The sequence below is a fragment of the Aquarana catesbeiana genome, linkage group LG02, assembly GCF_042186555.1.
Source record: "Aquarana catesbeiana isolate 2022-GZ linkage group LG02, ASM4218655v1, whole genome shotgun sequence".
NCBI lineage: Eukaryota > Metazoa > Chordata > Amphibia > Anura > Ranidae > Aquarana > Aquarana catesbeiana.
In genome coordinates, this window is record NC_133325.1 from 90,618,927 (window position 1) to 90,639,714 (window position 20,788).

The window sequence follows — 20,788 nt, forward strand, 5'->3', positions numbered from 1 at the left end:
GATGAGATTCTTTATCTTCTCAGATGGTAAAGCTGCCCATTCCTCTTGGCAAAAAGCTTCCAGTTTCTATAAATTCTTGGGCCGTCTTGCATGAACTGCACGTTTGAGATCTCCCCAGAGTGGCTCAATGATATTGAGGTCAGGTGTCTGAGATGGCCACTCCAGGGCCTTCACTTTATTCTGCTGTAGCCAATGACAGGTCGACTTGGCCTTGTATTTTGGATCATTGTTACGTTAGAATGTCCAGGTACGTCCCATGCGCAGCTTCCTGGCTGATGAATGCAAATTTTCATCCAGTATTTTTTTTTTATAACATACTGCATTCATCTTGCCGTCTTATTTGACCAAATTTCCTGTGCCATTGTAGCTCACACATACCCAAAACATCAGCGATCCACCTCCGTGTTTCACAGTAGGAATGGTGTACCTTTTCATCATAGGCCTTGTTGACTCCTCTCCAAATGTAGTGTTTATGGTTGGGGCCAAAAAGCTCAATTTTGGTCTCATCACTCCAGATGACTTTGTGCCAGAAGGTTTGAGGATTGCCTCTGTGCTGTTTGGCGTATTGTAAGTGGGATACTTTGTGGCAATTGTGTAGTAATGGCTTTCTTTTGGCGACTCGACCATGCAGCCCATCTTTCTTCACGTTCCTCCTTATTGTGCATCTTGAAACAACCACACCACATGTTTTCAGAGAGTCCTGTATTTCACTTGAAGTGTTTTGTGGGTTTTTCTTTGCATTCCGAACAATTTTCCTGGCAGTTGAGGCTGGAATGTTAGTTGGTCTACCTGACCGTGGTTTGGTTTCAACAGAACCCCTCGTTTTCCACTTCTTGATTAGAGTTTGAACACTGCTGATTTGCATTCTCAATTCCTTGGATATCTTTTTTTATATCCCTTTCCTGTTTTATACAGTTCAACTACCTTTTCCCACAGATCCTTTGACAATTCTTTTGCTTTCTCCATGACTCAGAATCCAGAAACGTCAGTAGAGCACTGGATGAAAGATGCAAGGGTCTGGCAGGAGTCCAGAAACTCATTGACCTTTTATACACACACACCAATTACAAGCAAACATATCACTGGTGAGGATGGTTACCTTTTAATAGCCATTCAAACCCATTTGTGTCAACGTGTGTGCATGTTATCAGGCCAAAATCACCAGGGTATGTGAACTTTTGATCGGGGTCATTTGGGTAGTTTCTGTTGTCATTATGATTTAAAGAGTAAACAAAGTTGATTGATAAAAAAAACACTAATTACACTAATTATGAGTGAAAGTAAAGTTTGTGTTATCATTCATATTCTCTGAAATATGGCCAAGAAATCCTAAATTCTGCCAGGGTATGCAAACGTATGAGCTGTATATACACATGAACATGGCAGGGGGACATGTTTAATGTCTTCAGGGGTCTGATCGTGGAAGAAAGAAGTCATTATTTTTCTCCTTCCCCCTCATGTCCCCCAGGATTTTCTCCCTGATTCACCAGCTCTGGGCTGGTGAATCGGGGAGTGTGAATTCTGATACTGATCGCCACTGAAGTGCTGAGATTGCACCTTCATAAACTGGCCGTTTCTGTGTCAATCAATGACAGCTTCTCTGGGTGCGGAGATGATCAGCTGAGAACATGTTCTCTCTGTTTTATAAACCGTTAATGAACTGAGATCAGTAGCGATCCTCGGTATCGCCGCTGTTCAGTTTCATATACAGACACCCCTGTGTGACTGAGGATACGCATGGCTGCATGTGAAGCTTTTATGTTGAGAACCTTCTATGCACAGTATAAAGTAACCACTAAGGCTAGAGTCGCATGGTATTTTAGTGCCAGTTGACACAATGTGGTAGATATCTGTGGGTAGTTTCAGCCAGTCAGCCTGTACAAAGCAATGACAAGGCTGACAGTGGCTGCAGTTGTCTGCCCGTGTTTCTATGTAATCACACATAGAGCGATTACATGCAGGACAGACGATCACCCTTGGATGTAAACCACTTTCGCCCAGGCCAATCATATTTCCCGAACTGCAGGTAATCGCTCCAGGGGCTGCATCCAAAATACAATCGCCACAGTCCCCACAAGCTGGATAATCTGAATTTGACAAGAAGGCAAAAGTTTTTAGTTTTGGGTAGAGTGGAGAGGTATTAAAACACCTGTTGGGAAGATTCACCCTCTCTATTTGTCCTGTTTACCATTGTCATTGAAAGTAAAAGAAAATCCAAAAGTTTGGGTTGTCCCCAGGGCTGGACTGGGACAAAAATTTGGCCCTGGACTTCCTCATGACTGGCCCACTTTAATTTTGAGTGTCCCCAACAGCGTCCCCCTTACATCAGAGTGTCCCCAACAGCGTCCCCCTTACATCAGAGTGTCCCCAACAGCGTCCCCCTTACATCAGAGTGTCCCCAACAGCGTCCCCCTTACATCAGAGTGTCCCCAACAGCGTCCCCCTTACATCAGAGTGTCCCCAACAGCGTCCCCCTTACATCAGAGTGTCCCCAACAGCGTCCCCCTTACATCAGAGTGTCCCCAACAGCGTCCCCCTTACATCAGAGTGTCCCCAACAGCGTCCCCCTTACATCAGAGTGTCCCCAACAGCGTCCCCCTTACATCAGAGTGTCCCCAACAGCGTCCCCCTTACATCAGAGTGTCCCCAACAGCGTCCCCCTTACATCAGAGTGTCCCCAACAGCGTCCCCCTTACATCAGAGTGTCCCCAACAGCGTCCCCCTTACATCAGAGTGTCCCCAACAGCGTCCCCCTTACATCAGAGTGTCCCCAACAGCGTCCCCCTTACATCAGAGTGTCCCCAACAGCAGCTCACTTCACATAGCAGTCCCCACCAGCAGCCCACTTCACATAGCAGTCCCCACCAGCAGCCCACTTCACATAGCAGTCCCCACCAGCAGCCCACTTCACATAGCAGTCCCCACCAGCAGCCCACTTCACATAGCAGTCCCCACCAGCAGCCCACTTCACATAGCAGTCCCCACCAGCAGCCCACTTCACATCAGAGTCCCCATCAGAGAGCCCCCATCAGCAGCCCTTCACATCAGTGTCCTCCCTCTCCTCCCCCTCCCACATGGACTCACCGTTTTGAAGGCTGCTTCTCGTTCCTCTCTCCAGTCATGTGATAACAAGTGATAGGGGAGAGAGGAAGGAAAGTCCCTGCAGGCTGGAGGGAGCATAACGCCTAATGGAAGGAAGCGTCTCCTCCTGACAGGAGTGAAATTGCGATCACTCACTGTCAGAGAGGAGCGGCTCCAGGACTGCACCTGACTGGCCCACTGAGCCATCAGCCCACCGGGAATCTCCCTGTAGTCCCTATGGCCAGTACAGGCCTGGTTGTGCCCAGAAAAGGGGAAATCTTTTAATGGGGGGCACTAGTTCTGGTGATCTAGGGATTCCCTTTAATTTGCAGGGAGTCTTTCACTTCCTGTTTTGGGTTTGGGTCAGGAAGTGAAGCGAATGCTCCCCAGTGTGACACAGATGGCAAAAAATAAACTGACATGGGTCCAATGTTAATTTTGTTGACAAAACTAACACTATTTTAGTCAACTAAAATACGACTAAAACAATTCAGATGGCTAAAATACGACTAAGCCCGGTTTCACACATGTGTGGTGCGAATTGAAGCTCAGGTTTCACTGGGGAGATAAAAATCTCCTGTTCAAAGGAATCACTGCGTTTTAGCTCAGGATCAGTGAGCAGGGAGAGGGGGAGGTGTAGTGAGGAGAAGTAGAAAATCCATGTTCAGAACGCAATGCATCTGCGAAGCAGATGCGTTCCCATAGAAGATAAGGGGCTCGTAATTCGCACCACAATGCCCAGAAAACGCACACGTTTTTTGTGCAATGCGCAGCGCGAATGCAACGCACATATGTGAACCAGATGCATTCATATGAATGTATTTTAAAATGTCCTGCAAATTAGATGCGGTGTAAGCTGCTAAGCCGCATCTAATTCGCATAGGTGTGAACCCGGGTTCAAGCAAAAATGGCATTTTAGTCAAGACTTTGACTAAAACTGAATCAAAATTTAACATCAAAATTAACACTGGTTATATATATTTCACAAAGTCTAAGACTGGGTTCACGTATATGCGGTCGTGGTTTCAGTGCGGCAGTCCGTTGTGTTTCTGTTCACGGTTTAGGTGCAGATTTTTACCTGATATCAGACCTGGACCAGACCCAAAAACGTACAGTTTTTAAAACCGCGCCACCCTGCACATGTGTGAACTGGCTGCATTAAAAGCTGTTCACATTCACACACATTATGGGTAATAACACATCCAATTCGCATATATGTGAACCCAGCCTAAATCTGTCTGTAGTGCATGGTCAAACCTTAATACCATAAGTAATAACATGCTATTAGATTTTTCAGGAGTATATAATGAGCTTGGAAGTGACTGAAATGTACTGGAGATTTTAGTTGACTATCGCTCGGTTTACATAGGTGCCATGTGGGAACGCTGTGAATCCACTGCTGGTTCCCACATCGCGCCTAACACGCAGGCAGTTCACACTGCTTTATGCGAACCGCTGCGGGTGTCAATATAAAGTTGACACCCCACGATCGGTTCGCATATTGCAGTGCGTACTGTCAGTTCGGACATGGATGGGATCACATGGGTGTGAACAAAAAAAGGGTCCTGCACGACTTTGGTCAGAATGCAATGCAAATACAATTTTTCGCATCGCATGTGATTTGCAGTGCAAGGCGAATCACATGCGAGGTCGCACAGTGCACTGGTGTGAACCGAGCCTAGTATGTAATGGAGATTTTAGTCCACTTAAATACGACTAATCCTGATTCAAAATTTGATATCATATTTGACACCGGTTATGACCTTCCTTTTTATTCTATCAAAAAAAAAAAAAAAAAAAAGTTTTGTCTATAGTTCTACTTTTAAGCCGGTCATAGATTGTGATTTCTCTCCTGCAAGCATGAGTTGTCAATGATTGCATGCTAGAAAGCCGACATGCTTCTTGTACCCAAGTCGATCGATTGATCAACTTGGGTACAATCAGCCTGCCCCTAGATGGATCTAATCTTGTCTGGACCCTGCTGAACTCAATGAGATTCAACCCACCTATGGCCGGATTTAGTGTATAGAATTGGTGGCTGGATATTACCTGCACAGCCAGCTGATTGTGGCTAAAGTTACATACAACAATGGCAATGTAAACAGAATTTCAGATCGCTCCTGTTCTGTCAGGGTAGGTAGAGTAATGTTTACACATTTCTGAGTGTTATCAGTCGTATATTCATGCAGACAGTTCAAAATATTGACCTTCTGATAGCTGGGTGTGATTGCACCTTCATTATATGTCACACCCACCTCTTTAGTGCTATGATTTAGCCATTATCGGTGTACACTTTGTAACTGTAGCTGTGCTTGTGGAATCTGAGGAATGGGCAACATATTGTTGGAAAATATATAGTATTAGAGGACAAATGCACTTGTAATAAAATCTACATCAGTTATCTCCAGCCTTCTCCAGGCCAAGACCACCTTCAGCACTGGTAATGCCTAAAGTGCATCTCCAGTGCAGCCCCATTAAAAACCATGAGGGGGGCGCTGTATAGGTGCTGCCAGCGCTGATTAGGATATTGAAACAAAGGATGTAAGCAGCCGAAGAGGCAGTGATGTTCAGGATGAGATGAGCAATTCGCTTTTTTGTTGGGGGAGGGGGTTTAGGTGTGGCTCTGGACTGGTGTCCACAAACTGGGCTTATCTTAATCTAATCTTATCTCTATCTTAATCAAGGATCACCTTCTGTCCACACAATCTCTCAAAATAGTCTGTAGATCCAGGCATGTAGGAAGCTTTTGGATGAAGGTTAACAGTGACCGCCCCATACTAGATTCACTTTAAGTGCCGGTTGACACTTGTGCATTCTGCGATATCGCATGAGATTCGCACCGCAGTGCAAATCACATGCGATGTCCGTGCAATGCGATTGTATGACTGATATTGCATCGCATTCGAACCAAACTGGCACAGGACCCTTTTTTGGTCCGCACCAGAATCTGATCACACCCATGCAATCCAATTCATGTCCGAACTGTCATTTCGCAGTGCGATATGCGAGCTGAAATGGGGGCGTCATTAACAATGTATTGACACTCCCAGCAGTTCACATATGTCAGTGTAAAATGCTGTGCGATGCGGCAACTCGCAGGGTTCCTGCATCACACAGTTGTGAACCGGCACTAAAGGGGTTGTAAAGGCAGATTTTTTTTTTTCTTTTTCTTTTTATCTTAAAGCCTCTGGCTCTAATCACGTGCTTCAAATCCCCCCCCTCCCCAATTGGAATCCATGGTCCAGCACCCTGTATGATGATCAGGGGATCAGACGCATGGATTGGGGGGGGGGGGGCGGTGGCCCCTAATGGATGGGCTGCCACTGCTGAGGTCCCTCTTTCCAGCGATGTCCACGACTGTCTGCCGTCTGAGATTCTCCTTCCTGATAGACTGAGACACAGTAGCGGCACCATTGGCTCCCGCTGCTGTTAATCAAAGTCAGCTAGCCAATTAGGGGAGGGGGGCGGGGCTCTATGTCTGAATGGACACAGAGAGCTGTGACTCAGCTCCGGTGACCCCATAGCAAGCTGCTTGCTGGGGGGGCACTCAACAGGAGGGAGGGGCCAGGAGCAGCGAGGAGGAACCCGAGAAGAGGAAGATCCAGGCTTTGCTGTGCAAAACCCCTGCACAGAGGAGGTAAGTATAACACGTTTGTTATTTTTATCGGAAAAAAAAACACGAGCCTTTACAATCGCTTTAAGCCACTCTCCCAGCTTAAATGCTCATAAGACAGAATTGCCCTTAAATTTATAAGACTGTGTGTATATCACCTAAATCTGGCCTTAACTGAATGGTGAAAATGGGCATTGGATAAAAAAAAATAGCATCTTTAGTATATATTTGCTTATTAGAAACATAGTAGTATTTCCACACATGTGATAGCAGACATCAGTACTAATATGGCAGCTGCTTTGCACCAATATAGCTCTGTGGTGTAGCTATTGTGTGTTGTGCTTTAAGCGTTGTGTCCCTCACAATGGATTTGTCTTGCACTGTGTGAGTCTAGGTAAAAACCTGTGAGTGACACCGCTAGGTTCCTCATTAGAAGATATTTCCATGTAGGAGAGAGCTTTTGATCTTCGGATGATCACTATACATACCTGATATAGTCATTCTCCAGGCTAGTCTTGGCTAACTACAATGGTAATGTTTTTGTTGCTAAGGAAATAACAAGCCTATAAGGCTGAGTTCATTGTGATAAAATAGCTTTGTACGGGTCTTCTGGAGAGAAGATGATGGATGTTTGTAGTATTTTAACATTTTTATTTAGCTTTTTATAGTTGGCTTTATGCAATTGGTGGGTTTGTTTTATTTATTTTTCAAGGGAAAGGGGGAATAAACTTTTTCTGCTTTAAGTTGGCACACTGAAAACTCACCATTGTGTATACAGGACTGAGTGTAGCACAGGGGTCGTCAACCCCTCATACACATCCCAGAAGTGGCATGTGATGCCCTTTCTTCTGACATGTAACTTCCCCATATACAGAGCCGCACAAGGAAGCGTCGCAAGACTATAGCTTGCCAATTCACCTCTTGTGTCCATCACGGGCACTTGTATGTGACATCGCATACAAGTACCTGGGTTGGAAGGGAGAGGTGGATCGATGGAGACCAACATGTCATAACAGGTAGCTGTGTCTCGCTGCTGCTTCCTTGCACTACTCTGTATATGGAGGGTGAACAAAAAAAAATCAGTTTTGAAAGAGGATATGATGGTGTCACTGGAGGTGACATAATAGCCTGAGGTTAGTTCAGAGTCCCTATTATGAGATGTGAGCCTGTGAGGCATCAGCAGAACCTACCCAGTGCACAGAGGGCATGCTGTATACAGGGGACCCCAGCATTCTGCATTAGTTGTGGCCACTGAACTCTGCATTGCATACTACTGCCCTCTGAGCTCTGCATTATTGACTCTTTATAACTGCACTCTGCTTTATTTACTCATCACCTCTGCACTGAGCATGTTACATACTCCTGGCCCCTGCACTGTGTGTTACATACTCCTGACCCCTGCACTGTGTGTTGCATACTCCTGACCCCTGCACTGTGTGTTGCATACTCCTGACCCCTGCACTGTGTGTTGCATACTCCTGACCCCTGCACTGTGTGTTGCATACTCCTGACCCCTGCACTGTGTGTTGCATACTCCTGACCCCTGCACTGTGTGTTGCATACTCCTGACCCCTGCACTGTGTGTTGCATACTCCTGACCCCTGCACTGTGTGTTGCATACTCCTGACCCCTGCACTGTGTGTTGCATACTCCTGACCCCTGCACTGTGTGTTGCATACTCCTGACCCCTGCACTGTGTGTTGCATACTCCTGACCCCTGCACTGTGTGTTGCATACTCCTGACCCCTGCACTGTGTGTTGCATACTCCTGACCCCTGCACTGTGTGTTGCATACTCCTGACCCCTGCACTGTGTGTTGCATACTCCTGACCCCTGCACTGTGTGTTGCATACTCCTGACCCCTGCACTGTGTGTTGCATACTCCTGACCCCTGCACTGTGTGTTGCATACTCCTGACCCCTGCACTGTGTGTTGCATACTCCTGACCCCTGCACTGTGTGTTGCATACTCCTGACCCCTGCACTGTGTGTTGCATACTCCTGACCCCTGCACTGTGTGTTGCATACTCCTGACCCCTGCACTGTGTGTTGCATACTCCTGACCCCTGCACTGTGTGTTGCATACTCCTGACCCCTGCACTGTGTGTTGCATACTCCTGACCCCTGCACTGTGTGTTGCATACTCCTGACCCCTGCACTGTGTGTTGCATACTCCTGACCCCTGCACTGTGTGTTGCATACTCCTGACCCCTGCACTGTGTGTTGCATACTCCTGACCCCTGCACTGTGTGTTGCATACTCCTGACCCCCGCACTGTGTGTGAGAGACATGTTCCCGACCCCCGCACTGTGTGTGAGAGACATGTTCCCGACCCCCGCACTGTGTGTGAGAGACATGTTCCCGACCCCCGCACTGTGTGTGAGAGACATGTTCCCGACCCCCGCACTGTGTGTGAGAGACATGTTCCCGACCCCCGCACTGTGTGTGAGAGACATGTTCCCGACCGCCGCACTGTGTGTGAGAGACATGTTCCCGACCCCCGCACTGTGTGTGAGAGACATGTTCCCGACCCCCGCACTGTGTGTGAGAGACATGTTCCCGACCCCCGCACTGTGTGTGAGAGACATGTTCCCGACCCCCGCACTGTGTGTGAGAGACATGTTCCCGACCCCCGCACTGTGTGTGAGAGACATGTTCCCGACCCCCGCACTGTGTGTGAGAGACATGTTCCCGACCCCCGCACTGTGTGTGAGAGACATGTTCCCGACCCCCGCACTGTGTGTGAGAGACATGTTCCCGACCCCCGCACTGTGTGTGAGAGACATGTTCCCGACCCCCGCACTGTGTGTGAGAGACATGTTCCCGACCCCCGCACTGTGTGTGAGAGACATGTTCCCGACCCCCGCACTGTGTGTGAGAGACATGTTCCCGACCCCCGCACTGTGTGTGAGAGACATGTTCCCGACCCCCGCACTGTGTGTGAGAGACATGTTCCCGACCCCCGCACTGTGTGTGAGAGACATGTTCCCGACCCCCGCACTGTGTGTGAGAGACATGTTCCCGACCCCCGCACTGTGTGTGAGAGACATGTTCCCGACCCCCGCACTGTGTGTGAGAGACATACTCCCGACCCCCGCACTGTGTGTGAGAGACCTACTCCCCACCCCCGCACTGTGTGTGAGAGACCTACTCCCCACCCCCGCACTGTGTGTGAGAGACCTACTCCCCACCCCCGCACTGTGTGTGAGAGACCTACTCCCCACCCCCGCACTGTGTGTGAGAGACCTACTCCCCACCCCCGCACTGTGTGTGAGAGACCTACTCCCCACCCCCGCACTGTGTGTGAGAGACCTACTCCCCACCCCCGCACTGTGTGTGTGAGAGACCTACTCCCCACCCCCGCACTGTGTGTGAGAGACCTACTCCCCACCCCCGCACTGTGTGTGTGAGAGACCTACTCCCCACCCCCGCACTGTGTGTGAGAGACCTACTCCCCACCCCCGCACTGTGTGTGTGAGAGACCTACTCCCCACCCCCGCACTGTGTGTGAGAGACCTACTCCCCACCCCCGCACTGTGTGTGTGAGAGACCTACTCCCCACCCCCGCACTGTGTGTGTGAGTGACCTACTCCCCACCCCCGCACTGTGTGTGTGAGTGACCTACTCCCCACCCCCGCACTGTGTGTGTGAGAGACATACTCCCCACCCCCGCACTGTGTGTGTGAGAGACATACTCCCCACCCCCGCACTGTGTGTGTGAGAGACATACTCCCCACCCCCGCACTGTGTGTGTGAGAGACATACTCCCCACCCCCGCACTGTGTGTGTGAGAGACATACTCCCCACCCCCGCACTGTGTGTGTGAGAGACATACTCCCCACCCCCGCACTGTGTGTGTGCGAGACATACTCCCCACCCCCGCACTGTGTGTGTGCGAGACATACTCCCCACCCCCGCACTGTGTGTGTGAGAGACCTACTCCCCACCCCCGCACTGTGTGTGTGAGAGACCTACTCCCCACCCCCGCACTGTGTGTGTGAGAGACCTACTCCCCACCCCCGCACTGTGTGTGAGAGACCTACTCCCCACCCCCGCACTGTGTGTGAGAGACCTACTCCCCACCCCCGCACTGTGTGTGAGAGACCTACTCCCCACCCCCGCACTGTGTGTGAGAGACCTACTCCCCACCCCCGCACTGTGTGTGAGAGACCTACTCCCCACCCCCGCACTGTGTGTGAGACCTACTCCCCACCCCCGCACTGTGTGTGAGAGACCTACTCCCCACCCCCGCACTGTGTGTGAGAGACCTACTCCCCACCCCCGCACTGTGTGTGGTCAGTTTATTCATAGTAAAGCAGGACTAGCAGGAACACCAGGGATCTCACATAATAGAAACAATACAAAGAGTACAGGATATTTTCTCACACAAGTACATGGTACAGAAGCCACATATCGGGAATATGAAGTGTTGGGCTAATAAACGCTTTAAAGCACGCCAAATGCAGAATGTTTTACAATATTAATAATAAACCAGTATTAAGCAGGAAGATGACTTTTTTTTTTACAATACCTGCATGCAAAGTTAGTCTGTATATTCTTTAGAAGTGATTAGTTTGTCTTGTGGAATGATGGTGTTTGAATTTTTGCTTATAAGTAATAAGGGCAATAAGATGAATGAATTGTGATTTATTTTTATTTGTTGCAGACTCCGTGGTTATGGGATACACGACAATGCTGGTACAATTATCCATATCAGGTATAGTTTTCATGGCTGAGCACTGCTTGTCCCAGTGACATTTTGACAATGCAAGTCTAAAGTAACCAAAACGAAATCATTAAGCTCACCATACATGTTACGCTCTGACTGTACAATTTCTGTATAGTCTCATTTAGATTTACCTCAGCTATGTAATACAGGGGGTCCCCGGGTTACAAACAAGTTAGGGACTGTAGGTTTGTTCTTAAGTCGAATCTGTTTGTAAGTCGGAACAGGTACATTTTTTAAGTGTAGCTCCAGCCAAAAAAACTATTTTTAAGCGTTTTGGATAGCATAGGGAAGGGTTAACACCCCTGTAACATTTGTTTTGCTGTGTGTGCCTCTGTTCAGAAGATTTCACCTCACTTTCTGTCCCAATGACAATTGGATTTTGAAAATTTTGGGTTGTTGTGGAAACAAGCCTTGCTGATAAAGCATCAGTGGAGGTACCTTTTCCCCAAAATAGCTCTTACAGGAGAGAATTTCCCTTCCTAGGGGTAGATTTCCTCTCACTTCCTGTTGTCTGCCTCCGTTTGTAAGTAGGAGTCGTTTGTAAGTCGGATGTTTGTAACTAGGGGACCTCCTGTATAAGGAACTACCTATCCAGTCAATTTGAATCTTATCTGGAATACCCTTGCACTACTTAAATTAGAAATGAACCCAAGAACAAAAATATATTATATTGTAGCTTATAAATCTTTATATGCAATGGCTGCATTTGTTTTCTTTTTTTTACCCCCCCATTTATTTCACCTGGCTATCCCAGCCAGTAACATGCTTCCTTGTCGTAGAGTGTGTGCTTTCTGTATGAAGTCATAAAGAGGACACCTTTTGGACAAGGGCATTGTCATTTGTGTCTGAGGAGAGGGGAGTGCCACCCTCTGCCACTTTGTCTGGACAAATTGGTCTGTTAACCACTTAAGGACCAGCCTCGTTTTGGATTTTAGGTGTTTACATGTTTAAAACAGTTTTTTTTTTGCTAGAAAATTACTTAGAACCCCCAAACATTACATATGATTTTTTTTTCTAACACCCTAGAGAATAAAATGGCGGTCGTTGCAATACTTTTTTTTGCACCGTATTTGCGCAGCGGTCTTATAAGGAAAAAATTCACTTTTTTGAATAAAAAAATAAGACAACAGTAAAGTTAGCCCAATTTTTTTTTAGATTGTGAAATATAATGTTACGCCAAGTAAATTGATACCCAACATGTCACGCTTAGTGGTTAAAGTAATTTGAAAAATACCAGACTTGCTGGCCAGATCACCAGGTGGAAAAAAAGTAAAAGAGAAAAAAATGCGGCCATCACATCTAAGAATTGGTAAGCTGCAGTGAAATAAATTTTTTTCTTTTTTGGTTGAATACCACTTTAATTGTTGGTGGATCGTACAGGAACTTGTTAAATCGTGGTCTGTTACAAACCCTGCTAATTTTATAAAAACATTTAGTGTCCGGCAACACGCTGTGTTGGATGTAATCTACTAGGGCATCTTTCATGTGTATTTCTTTTTCCCCACTTTCAGCCTCTCACGTCGAGCTTGTACTACTATTATATTCAGGAACTGGCCTTTTACTGGTCTTTAATGTTCTCCCAGTTTACAGATATCAAACGCAAGGTAAGCTTTTCTTCAACAATTACAGTAATTGTGTTCTCTCATGTATAAACTCCAAGTGTTGGATGTTAAAATAAATGTACGCTTTGTCATTTATGGTCTAATTGCTAGGCAGGAGCGATGGTAAAGGACATAGAAATGTCTCATTATCACAAGTGTATTCTCTGATGCCTGGTACACATGGACTGAATGTCGAGAGACATTGGCCGGCTTAATAAAACCTGTGTATGTCAGCCGGTCCGACAGAAGCCGGCCGGGCATGCTGAAGAACCAGCAGCCGACTGGCTCCCGATCAGTGCTCTCTCTCTAATCTTTTGGAGACCCTGCCACAACAAGGACACCTCCTCCGTCACATACCCTAAACGCTCCTTTACTGAGTTCACTGAGGCTGTACACCTATTCATGGCCCACAGAATCTGACCAAGGGTGGGTTGATCTTCCCCCTTTACTAGGTCTTCTGGACTGGCTTGGTGATCACTGCCAGAAAAGACCAGGTGTCTAGTTCAGCCCCGTGGTCAGCCTCAGTATCCTGCTGGGTCTCAGCACACTCTGCCGCCTCTGCAGTAGAGCCATGTCCCTTATCCTCAGATAACGTTTGTGTATAGAATAAAATGTCTCTGGGGTTATCCTTGTCCGCTGGGCCATATGCCCTACCTGGCTTGCTTGAAAGTTCTTAAAAACCTCAATCTACTGCGCTTGAGAGTGGGCCAAAAACGAGGTATTAGTCAATGGTCTTTTCTTGGCTTCTCTAGATATGCCCTGCCTTGCTGCCCTCAAATCGACTGGGGAAGTCTAACAACACTGAAATAGCAAAAACAAAGAGAGGGCGCACAGGCCTAGTGCATCATCCTTGGCATGCATCTTTAATAGGTAAAATCAATAGGTAACATACTCACAATTTGATGCAGGTGTCACAATTTTACAGAAAACGGCTTAAAACCCCATGATGGAACCGGTCACTTCAGATAAATTACGACAGTACAGCAGGCTGACCCATGTCAAGGACTTTCCCCCTCCTCAGAACCAGTTGCTCTGAGGAAGAGGCAAGTCCTTGAAACGCGTCAGCCTCCTGTACTGTCGTAATTTATCTGTTGAAATGACTGATTGTGGAGTTATAAGTTGTTTTCTGTCTATAGAAAATTGTGACACTTGCATCTAATTGTGAGAATGTTACCTATTTTTACCTATTAAAGATTCATACCAAGAATATTGCGCTAGGCCTGTGCACCCTCTGTTTGTTTTTTCTATTACCTGACTTGCTGTCTGTGTCGTTTGGCTTGTCCGAGCCTCGTGGCGTTTAAGGCAGAGCTGCAGCCTCGCCATGCTGGTTCTCAGAGACCCGTCCCTTCTTCCTTATTTTTGCAAGTCATGGCAGCAAAGAGGGCTCCAGAAGTACTGCTAGATTTCTTCAGATCAAGCCGAATCGAATAGTATCAATTTGGAGCGGATTAGCAGCCGGAGGATCAGTAAGAGGATCAGTTGCAGGAGCTCTGTGATGCTGGTCCGCTCACATGCCCTGTATGGCCAGCCACACAGCCCCCATTCTATGGAATATTTGATAAGCTCCTGATATTGGATGATCATCCAAAGTGGGGTTACATTTTGCTGCTGATTGTTTTTTTTTTTTTTTTTTTGACTATTGCAAACCTGACACTGTATGATGGGACATGTTTGTTTTTTATGGTGGGTTATCTGTCCCATCGCATATGTGAAATGACTTCAAGTTCTAATAGGGAGCAGCACTTAACACATTGTTTAGTACACAGTGGCTGCATGGTGTGCATTTATGGTATGTGGATCCTCCTGGTTTGTGCTAGAACTACTACATAGTCTGACTTGTCTTGTGCCTGAATAATTGAAGCCAATGGGACACAAGTCATGTTTGTCTTCAGAGTCTCATGTTTTATAATTGTATTCAAACAGTCTCCCATAAAAGCTTGAATTTCTTTCTTCTGCATTGTAACCAAGGTCATTTAAAGCATGCTGGTTGTGCACCTAAACAATGTAACATACATAACAAAGGTTGCCTAATATGGCTGCAGGGCAGGTTTTGCCACACGCAAAGTTTGCTTTTAATAATGACGTGGCTTCCCAGTTTCAGTAGCCAGTAACAGTGTTCTGTTTTCTTAGAAATGCAAAGCCTGCTGTTGAGTGTATGTAAGATATTTGCATTTACAACTGTATGGAAACTTGTAAAACGGGGGTGGGTGTGTATGTGTGTATATTTATTTATTTTTATATATATATATATATATATATATATATATATATATATATTATAAAATGTCTGGTTTCTGTGATGTAAAAAGAGACAAATATAAATGATTTCAGAACTTTTTCCACCTTTAATGTGACCTATGAATTGTACAACTCAGTTGAAAAACAAACTGAAATCTTTTAGGTGGAGGGAAGTAAAAATAAAATAATATGGTTGCATAAGTGTGCACACCCTTAAACTAATACTTTGAAGCACCTTTTGGTTTTATTACAACACTCAGGCCCCTTTCACACCGGGGCGGGGGCGGCGGTGACGGTAAAGCGGTGCCATTGTAAGCGGCTCTTTACCGTTGGTATTCGGCCGCTAGTGGGGGCGGTTTTACCCCCCACTAGCGGCCGAGAAAGGCTTAAAAACCACCGAAAAACGTCTCTGCAGAGGCGCTTTGTTGGCGGTATAGCCACGCTGTCCCATTGATTTCAATGGGCAGGAGCAGTGTATACTCCGCTCCTTCACCGCTCTGAAGATGCTGCTAGCAGGACTTTTTTTCCCATCCTGCTAGCGCACCGTTCCAGTGTGAAAGCCCTCGGGGCTTTCACACTGGAGAGACAGCAGCGGCTGTTTTGGGTCGGTTTGAAGGCGCTATTATTAGCTCAATAGCGCCTGCAAACCGCCCCAGTGTGAAAGGGCCCTCAGTCTTTTTGGGTATGAGTCTATCAGCATGGCACACATTGACTTGGCAATATTTGCCCACTCTTCTTTGCAAAACACTCCAAATCTGTCAGATTGCGAGGACAACGCCTGTGCACAGCTCTCTTCAGATCACCCCACAGATTTTCAATCAGATTCAGGTCAGGGCTCTGGCTGGGCCATTCCAAAACTTTAATCTTCTGGTGAAGCCATTCCTTTGTTGATTTGGATGATTTTGGTCGTTGTCATGCTAAAAGATGAAGTTCCTTTTCATGTACAGATTTCTAGCAGAAGCCTGAAGGTTTTGTGCCAATATTGACTGGTATTTGGAACTGTTCATAATTCCCTCTACTTTGACTCAGTCCGGGTTCACACCTATGCGAATTACATGTGCGTTTCCCCGCATCCAATTCACATAGTAGGAGAATGTGACTGGCTCCCTATGGAGCCAGTTCACATATCTCTGGGGCGGCTGCGGAGCGCACTGCACAAAAATGCTGTGCGTCTTTGTTTCAGGGCCGAATTCAGGCATAGAATTGGCCCTGATTCGTCCCTGAAACGGGGAACAGGGACGCACAGCGCTCCTGTGCGATCCGCAGCCCGGTATAGTGTGAACCCGGGCTAAGGCCCCTGGGCCAGCTGAAGAAAAACAGCCGCAAAGCAAGACTCTGCCACCACCATTCTTCATGGTGGGTATGGTGTTCTTTTGGTGATGTGCAGTGTTGTTTTTGCGCCAAACATCTTTTGGAATTATGGCCAAAAAGTTCAACCTTGGTTTCCTCATACCATAACACATTTTCTCACATGCTTTTGTGAGACTTCAGATGTGTTTTTGCTAAATTTAGCCAGGCTTGGATGTTTTTCTTCGTAAGAAAAGGCTTCTGTCTTGCCTCCCTTCTCCTGACTGATACCTTTTTAACAATGAGATGCCTCTGATGCTTTGGAAGCTCTCTGTGGACCATGGCTTTTGCTGTAGGATGCGACTAAGGAAATGTCAGGAAAGACCTACTAGAACAGCTGAACTTTATTTGGGGTTATTCAGAGGCACTTTAATTGATGGCAGGTGTACTGACTCCTATTTAACATTAGTTTGAATGTAATTGCTTAATTCTGAACACAGCTAAATTATTCCCCAACCCCCATCTTTGTCTCATTTTTTTTTTACTTCACAAAACCTAACACTTTTTATATCCACTGCATGTGTATATGTGTGTATATATACAGTGGCTTCCTCTGTGGTATCCTCCCATGAAATCCATTCTTGTTCAGTGTTTTACGTATCGTAGATTCGCTAACAGGGATGTTTGCATATGCCAGAGACTTTTGTAAGTCTTTAGCTGACACTCTAGGATTCTTCTTCACCTCATTGAGCAGTCTGCGCTGTGCTCTTGCAGTCATCTTTACAGGATGCCCACTCCTAGGGAGAGTAGCAGCAGTGCTGAACCTTCTCCGTTTATAGACAATTTGTCTTACCGTGGACTGATTAACAGCAAGGCTTTTGGAGATACTTCTTTATGCAAGTCAACAATTCTTAATTGTAGGTCTTCTAAAAGCTCTTTTGTGCGAGGCATCATTCACATCAGGCAATGCTTCTTGTGAAAAGCAAACCCAGAACTTGTGTGTGTTTTTTATAAAGCAGGGCAACTGTAATCAACACCTCCAATCTCATCTCATTGATTGGACTCCAGTTAGCTGACACCTCACTCCAATTAGCTCTTGGAGATCTCATTAGTCTAGGGGTTCACATACTTTTTTCACCTGCACTGTGAATGTTTACATGGTGTGTTCAATAAAAACATGGTAACATTTAATTCTTTGTGTGTTATTAGTTCAAGCAGATTGTGATTGTCTATTATTGTGACTTAGATGAAGATCAGATCACATTTTATGACCAATTTGTGCAGAAATCCATATCATTCCAAAAGGGTTCACATACTTTTATTACATACATACTTTTATTGCAACTGTATGTATATATGTGTGTCTATATAATCTCACCAATGCCATTTTTTTTTTTTTTTTTATCTACAAGTACCGATACATTTGTGGTGCGATTTGAGCCCAATCACACTACAAAGAATCACATGCGATTTAAACAGGAATGCGGTGCAATTCCTGTCCGAATCAGATGTGGTTTCCAGCGCCGCTCCTGTGTGAACCCAGGCTGAAGTCAATATGACAAGCCTGGGTTCACACAGCAGTGGTTGGGAAAACTGCATGCGATTCAGACAGGAATGGCACCACATTCCTGTTAAAATCGCATGTGATTCTTTGCAGTGCAACTTGAGCCCATTCATTTTGGATGGGCTCAAATCGCACTACAATTATATCGGTTTCAGGTATTGGAGCATTTGCACATTGTGTTTCTCTTGCTGGTATCAGGACCTTGGGGTAAATTTTTGCTAGTTGAATTACAAATGGGATAATCTTTGAACTTTAACCTTTTTCTATATATAAATGGCTGAAATTGGGCTTTTAAGTGGAATTGCAATCTTTCAACAGGTATACATACAGTGTAAATGAAATCTTATATTTGAACAGGGACCAAGAATACTGGTGGTTACACAGCATCCCCAATAGAGCAATATTGACACCACAGAAGGTCTCCTTTGTGTTCTTATGTCACTAGTCTGCCTTTAGCAGGTTGGCAAAACAAACCAATGAAAGATGATCTGAGTTTTTAGGGTCCGTTTACATGACTGCGCTTTCTTCCATCACACCCTACACTCCTAATTCTGAATTGGAATCTGTATGTTCTTTTCAGCAATTGATTTCATAATACCCCCCCCCCCTTTTTTTTTCTTTTTCCAGGATTTCCTACTTATGTTCATTCATCATCTGGCCGCAGTGAGCCTCATCTCATTTTCCTATGTCAATAATATGGCGCGAGTGGGGACTCTTGTTTTGTGTTTGCATGACTCTGCTGATTCTTTTCTGGAGGTGAGGTCATTTTTAACTTTTTAACCAATTTTTAGCTATTTATGTATTTATTCGTTACAGGTACTTATATAGCGCTGTCAATTTACACAGCGCTTTACTCATATATATTGTACATTCACATCAGCTATTTAAAGGTAATCTCTACCCTATTTTGTATAATCCAGCTTTATTTACAATGGGGCTGTCTAAAATTCTGCTCCTCCGAAACCTTCACTATATGTTTTGCCTGGCACCGCACACCCTCTGCCTATGTTCACTCTGGCACTGTGACCTGCATTAACTTTAGTGGAAATTCCTCTGCGATCTGACAGGCTGATTTAGTGGACTTTCCATTCAAGTGATGGCCATGGCGGGAGTGTGCAGGTACCACCACCCTGACATTTTTGTGACACAAAGCAGGCCATACAGTGAATATCTGCAGGGTTGTGCGTCAATATAAAGTATTATGAATGTAAAGGGAGAAAAATGGAATAAAAGCAATAAGCACGCTCTAACCAGAGGGCAAGAACTTGCAAATATTTAGCCCCAAGCAATTTCAGTATGAGAGCCCATACTATGTAGAACCTTTTATTCCCGGATATATTGTTGTGTTCGTATCTGTGTGTTTTAGGTAAGGGGTGATGTATTGGAAAAAGCCCAGCCCAACCTCAGCAGTAGTCCCCGTCTGAAGACCACTTCCCCCAATAGATCTTAGTCCTAGAGATGAATAAGCCCTAGTGGCTGAAATGCGTTGGAGGTAAGGCTGAGCTCAGGCGTGTTCACAAACCGCATGAGCAGAGCCCACTGGGAAGTCGGCACTGCCGAGCGCTAATCACAAGCAGTGAGACATTTTCCCGATGCTGCAGAGATTGGGAAATATTACGCTGCCTGTGATAAGCGCTGTGCAGTGCCGACTTCCTGGCGGGCTCTGCACGTGCGGTTTGAGAACACGCCTGAGCTCTTCCTTAGTTAGAGGGAGGTAGTGTTCAGATGGGGGACTATTGCCGATTCTTCATTTTCTTCAAGTGTGACGGAACATGAAAGACTCAGTAAACTTACAGCACAATGTATCCACAACACACCTTAAACTTGGAGATATAAACAAGGGCATTGTGAAGGAAAAGTGACAAATATGTGCTGTTTTTCCATTCGCTCTGTGTGCCTACTTGTCAGAGCTAATGAAAAGCTACAGTAATCTTCCATTGCATCACTGCCCTTACTAACCGTGCTGCCTTTGGGACTTCATTAAGCTCTACAGACCAGGCACTGTCTTGTCACACACGGACACATGCATGATGGCAACCGTGTAAAATTAGACAGCGTTGTATTCCTTAACTATAATAAATAAAATGATGTCGCTTTCTTTCTTCAACTTTTTCAAAAAGCGGAACTTGACTTGATAAAGGGGTAATAACCCTGAAACGTTGTCAGTTGTACCCTCTCTTCCCTGCTTCTAGGTTTCCGCTGTTTAAACATAATTACAATGTATATATATTTAAAATTTCAAAGCTGTTTGGTTTGTTGACTTATTTTTTTGCTTATCAACTTTTAGGCCCCTTTCACACTGGGGCGGTGGGGGCGTCGGCGGTACAACAGCGCTATTTTTAGTGCTGCTGTACCGTCGTTCTTGCAGCGGTATTCGGCCGCTAGCGGTGCGGTTTTAACCCCCGCTGGCGGCCAAAAAAGGGTTAAAATCCCTCGTACAGCGCGGCTATTGCCGCGGTATAGCTGCACTGTCCCATTGATTTCAATGGGCAGGAGCGGTGAAGGAGCGGTGAATACACCGCTCCTTCCCCGCTCCAAAAAAGCGGTTTGCAGGACTTTTTTCACCGCCCTGCCTGCGCACCGCTTCAGTGTGAAAGCCCTCGGGCTTTTACACTGAACAAACAGGGGAGGCTGTTTAGGGGCGGTTTGCAGGTGGTATTTTTAGCGCAATACCGC

The 20,788-nt window shown here is 46.0% G+C and overlaps 1 protein-coding gene across 2 annotated transcripts in view; it reads left to right on the top strand.

Moving 5' to 3' along the window:
• The window catches only part of CERS5 (ceramide synthase 5), a 136,756-nt gene that overhangs the window by 71,417 nt on the left and 44,551 nt on the right, over positions 1 to 20,788 (top strand). For both annotated transcript variants that reach the window (XM_073613161.1, XM_073613162.1), the window contains exons 5-7: positions 11,360 to 11,410; positions 12,934 to 13,026; positions 18,740 to 18,868. In XM_073613161.1, coding sequence (XP_073469262.1) covers positions 11,360 to 11,410; positions 12,934 to 13,026; positions 18,740 to 18,868 — 273 coding nt within the window. The remainder of the gene's footprint in view (positions 1 to 11,359; positions 11,411 to 12,933; positions 13,027 to 18,739; positions 18,869 to 20,788) is intronic.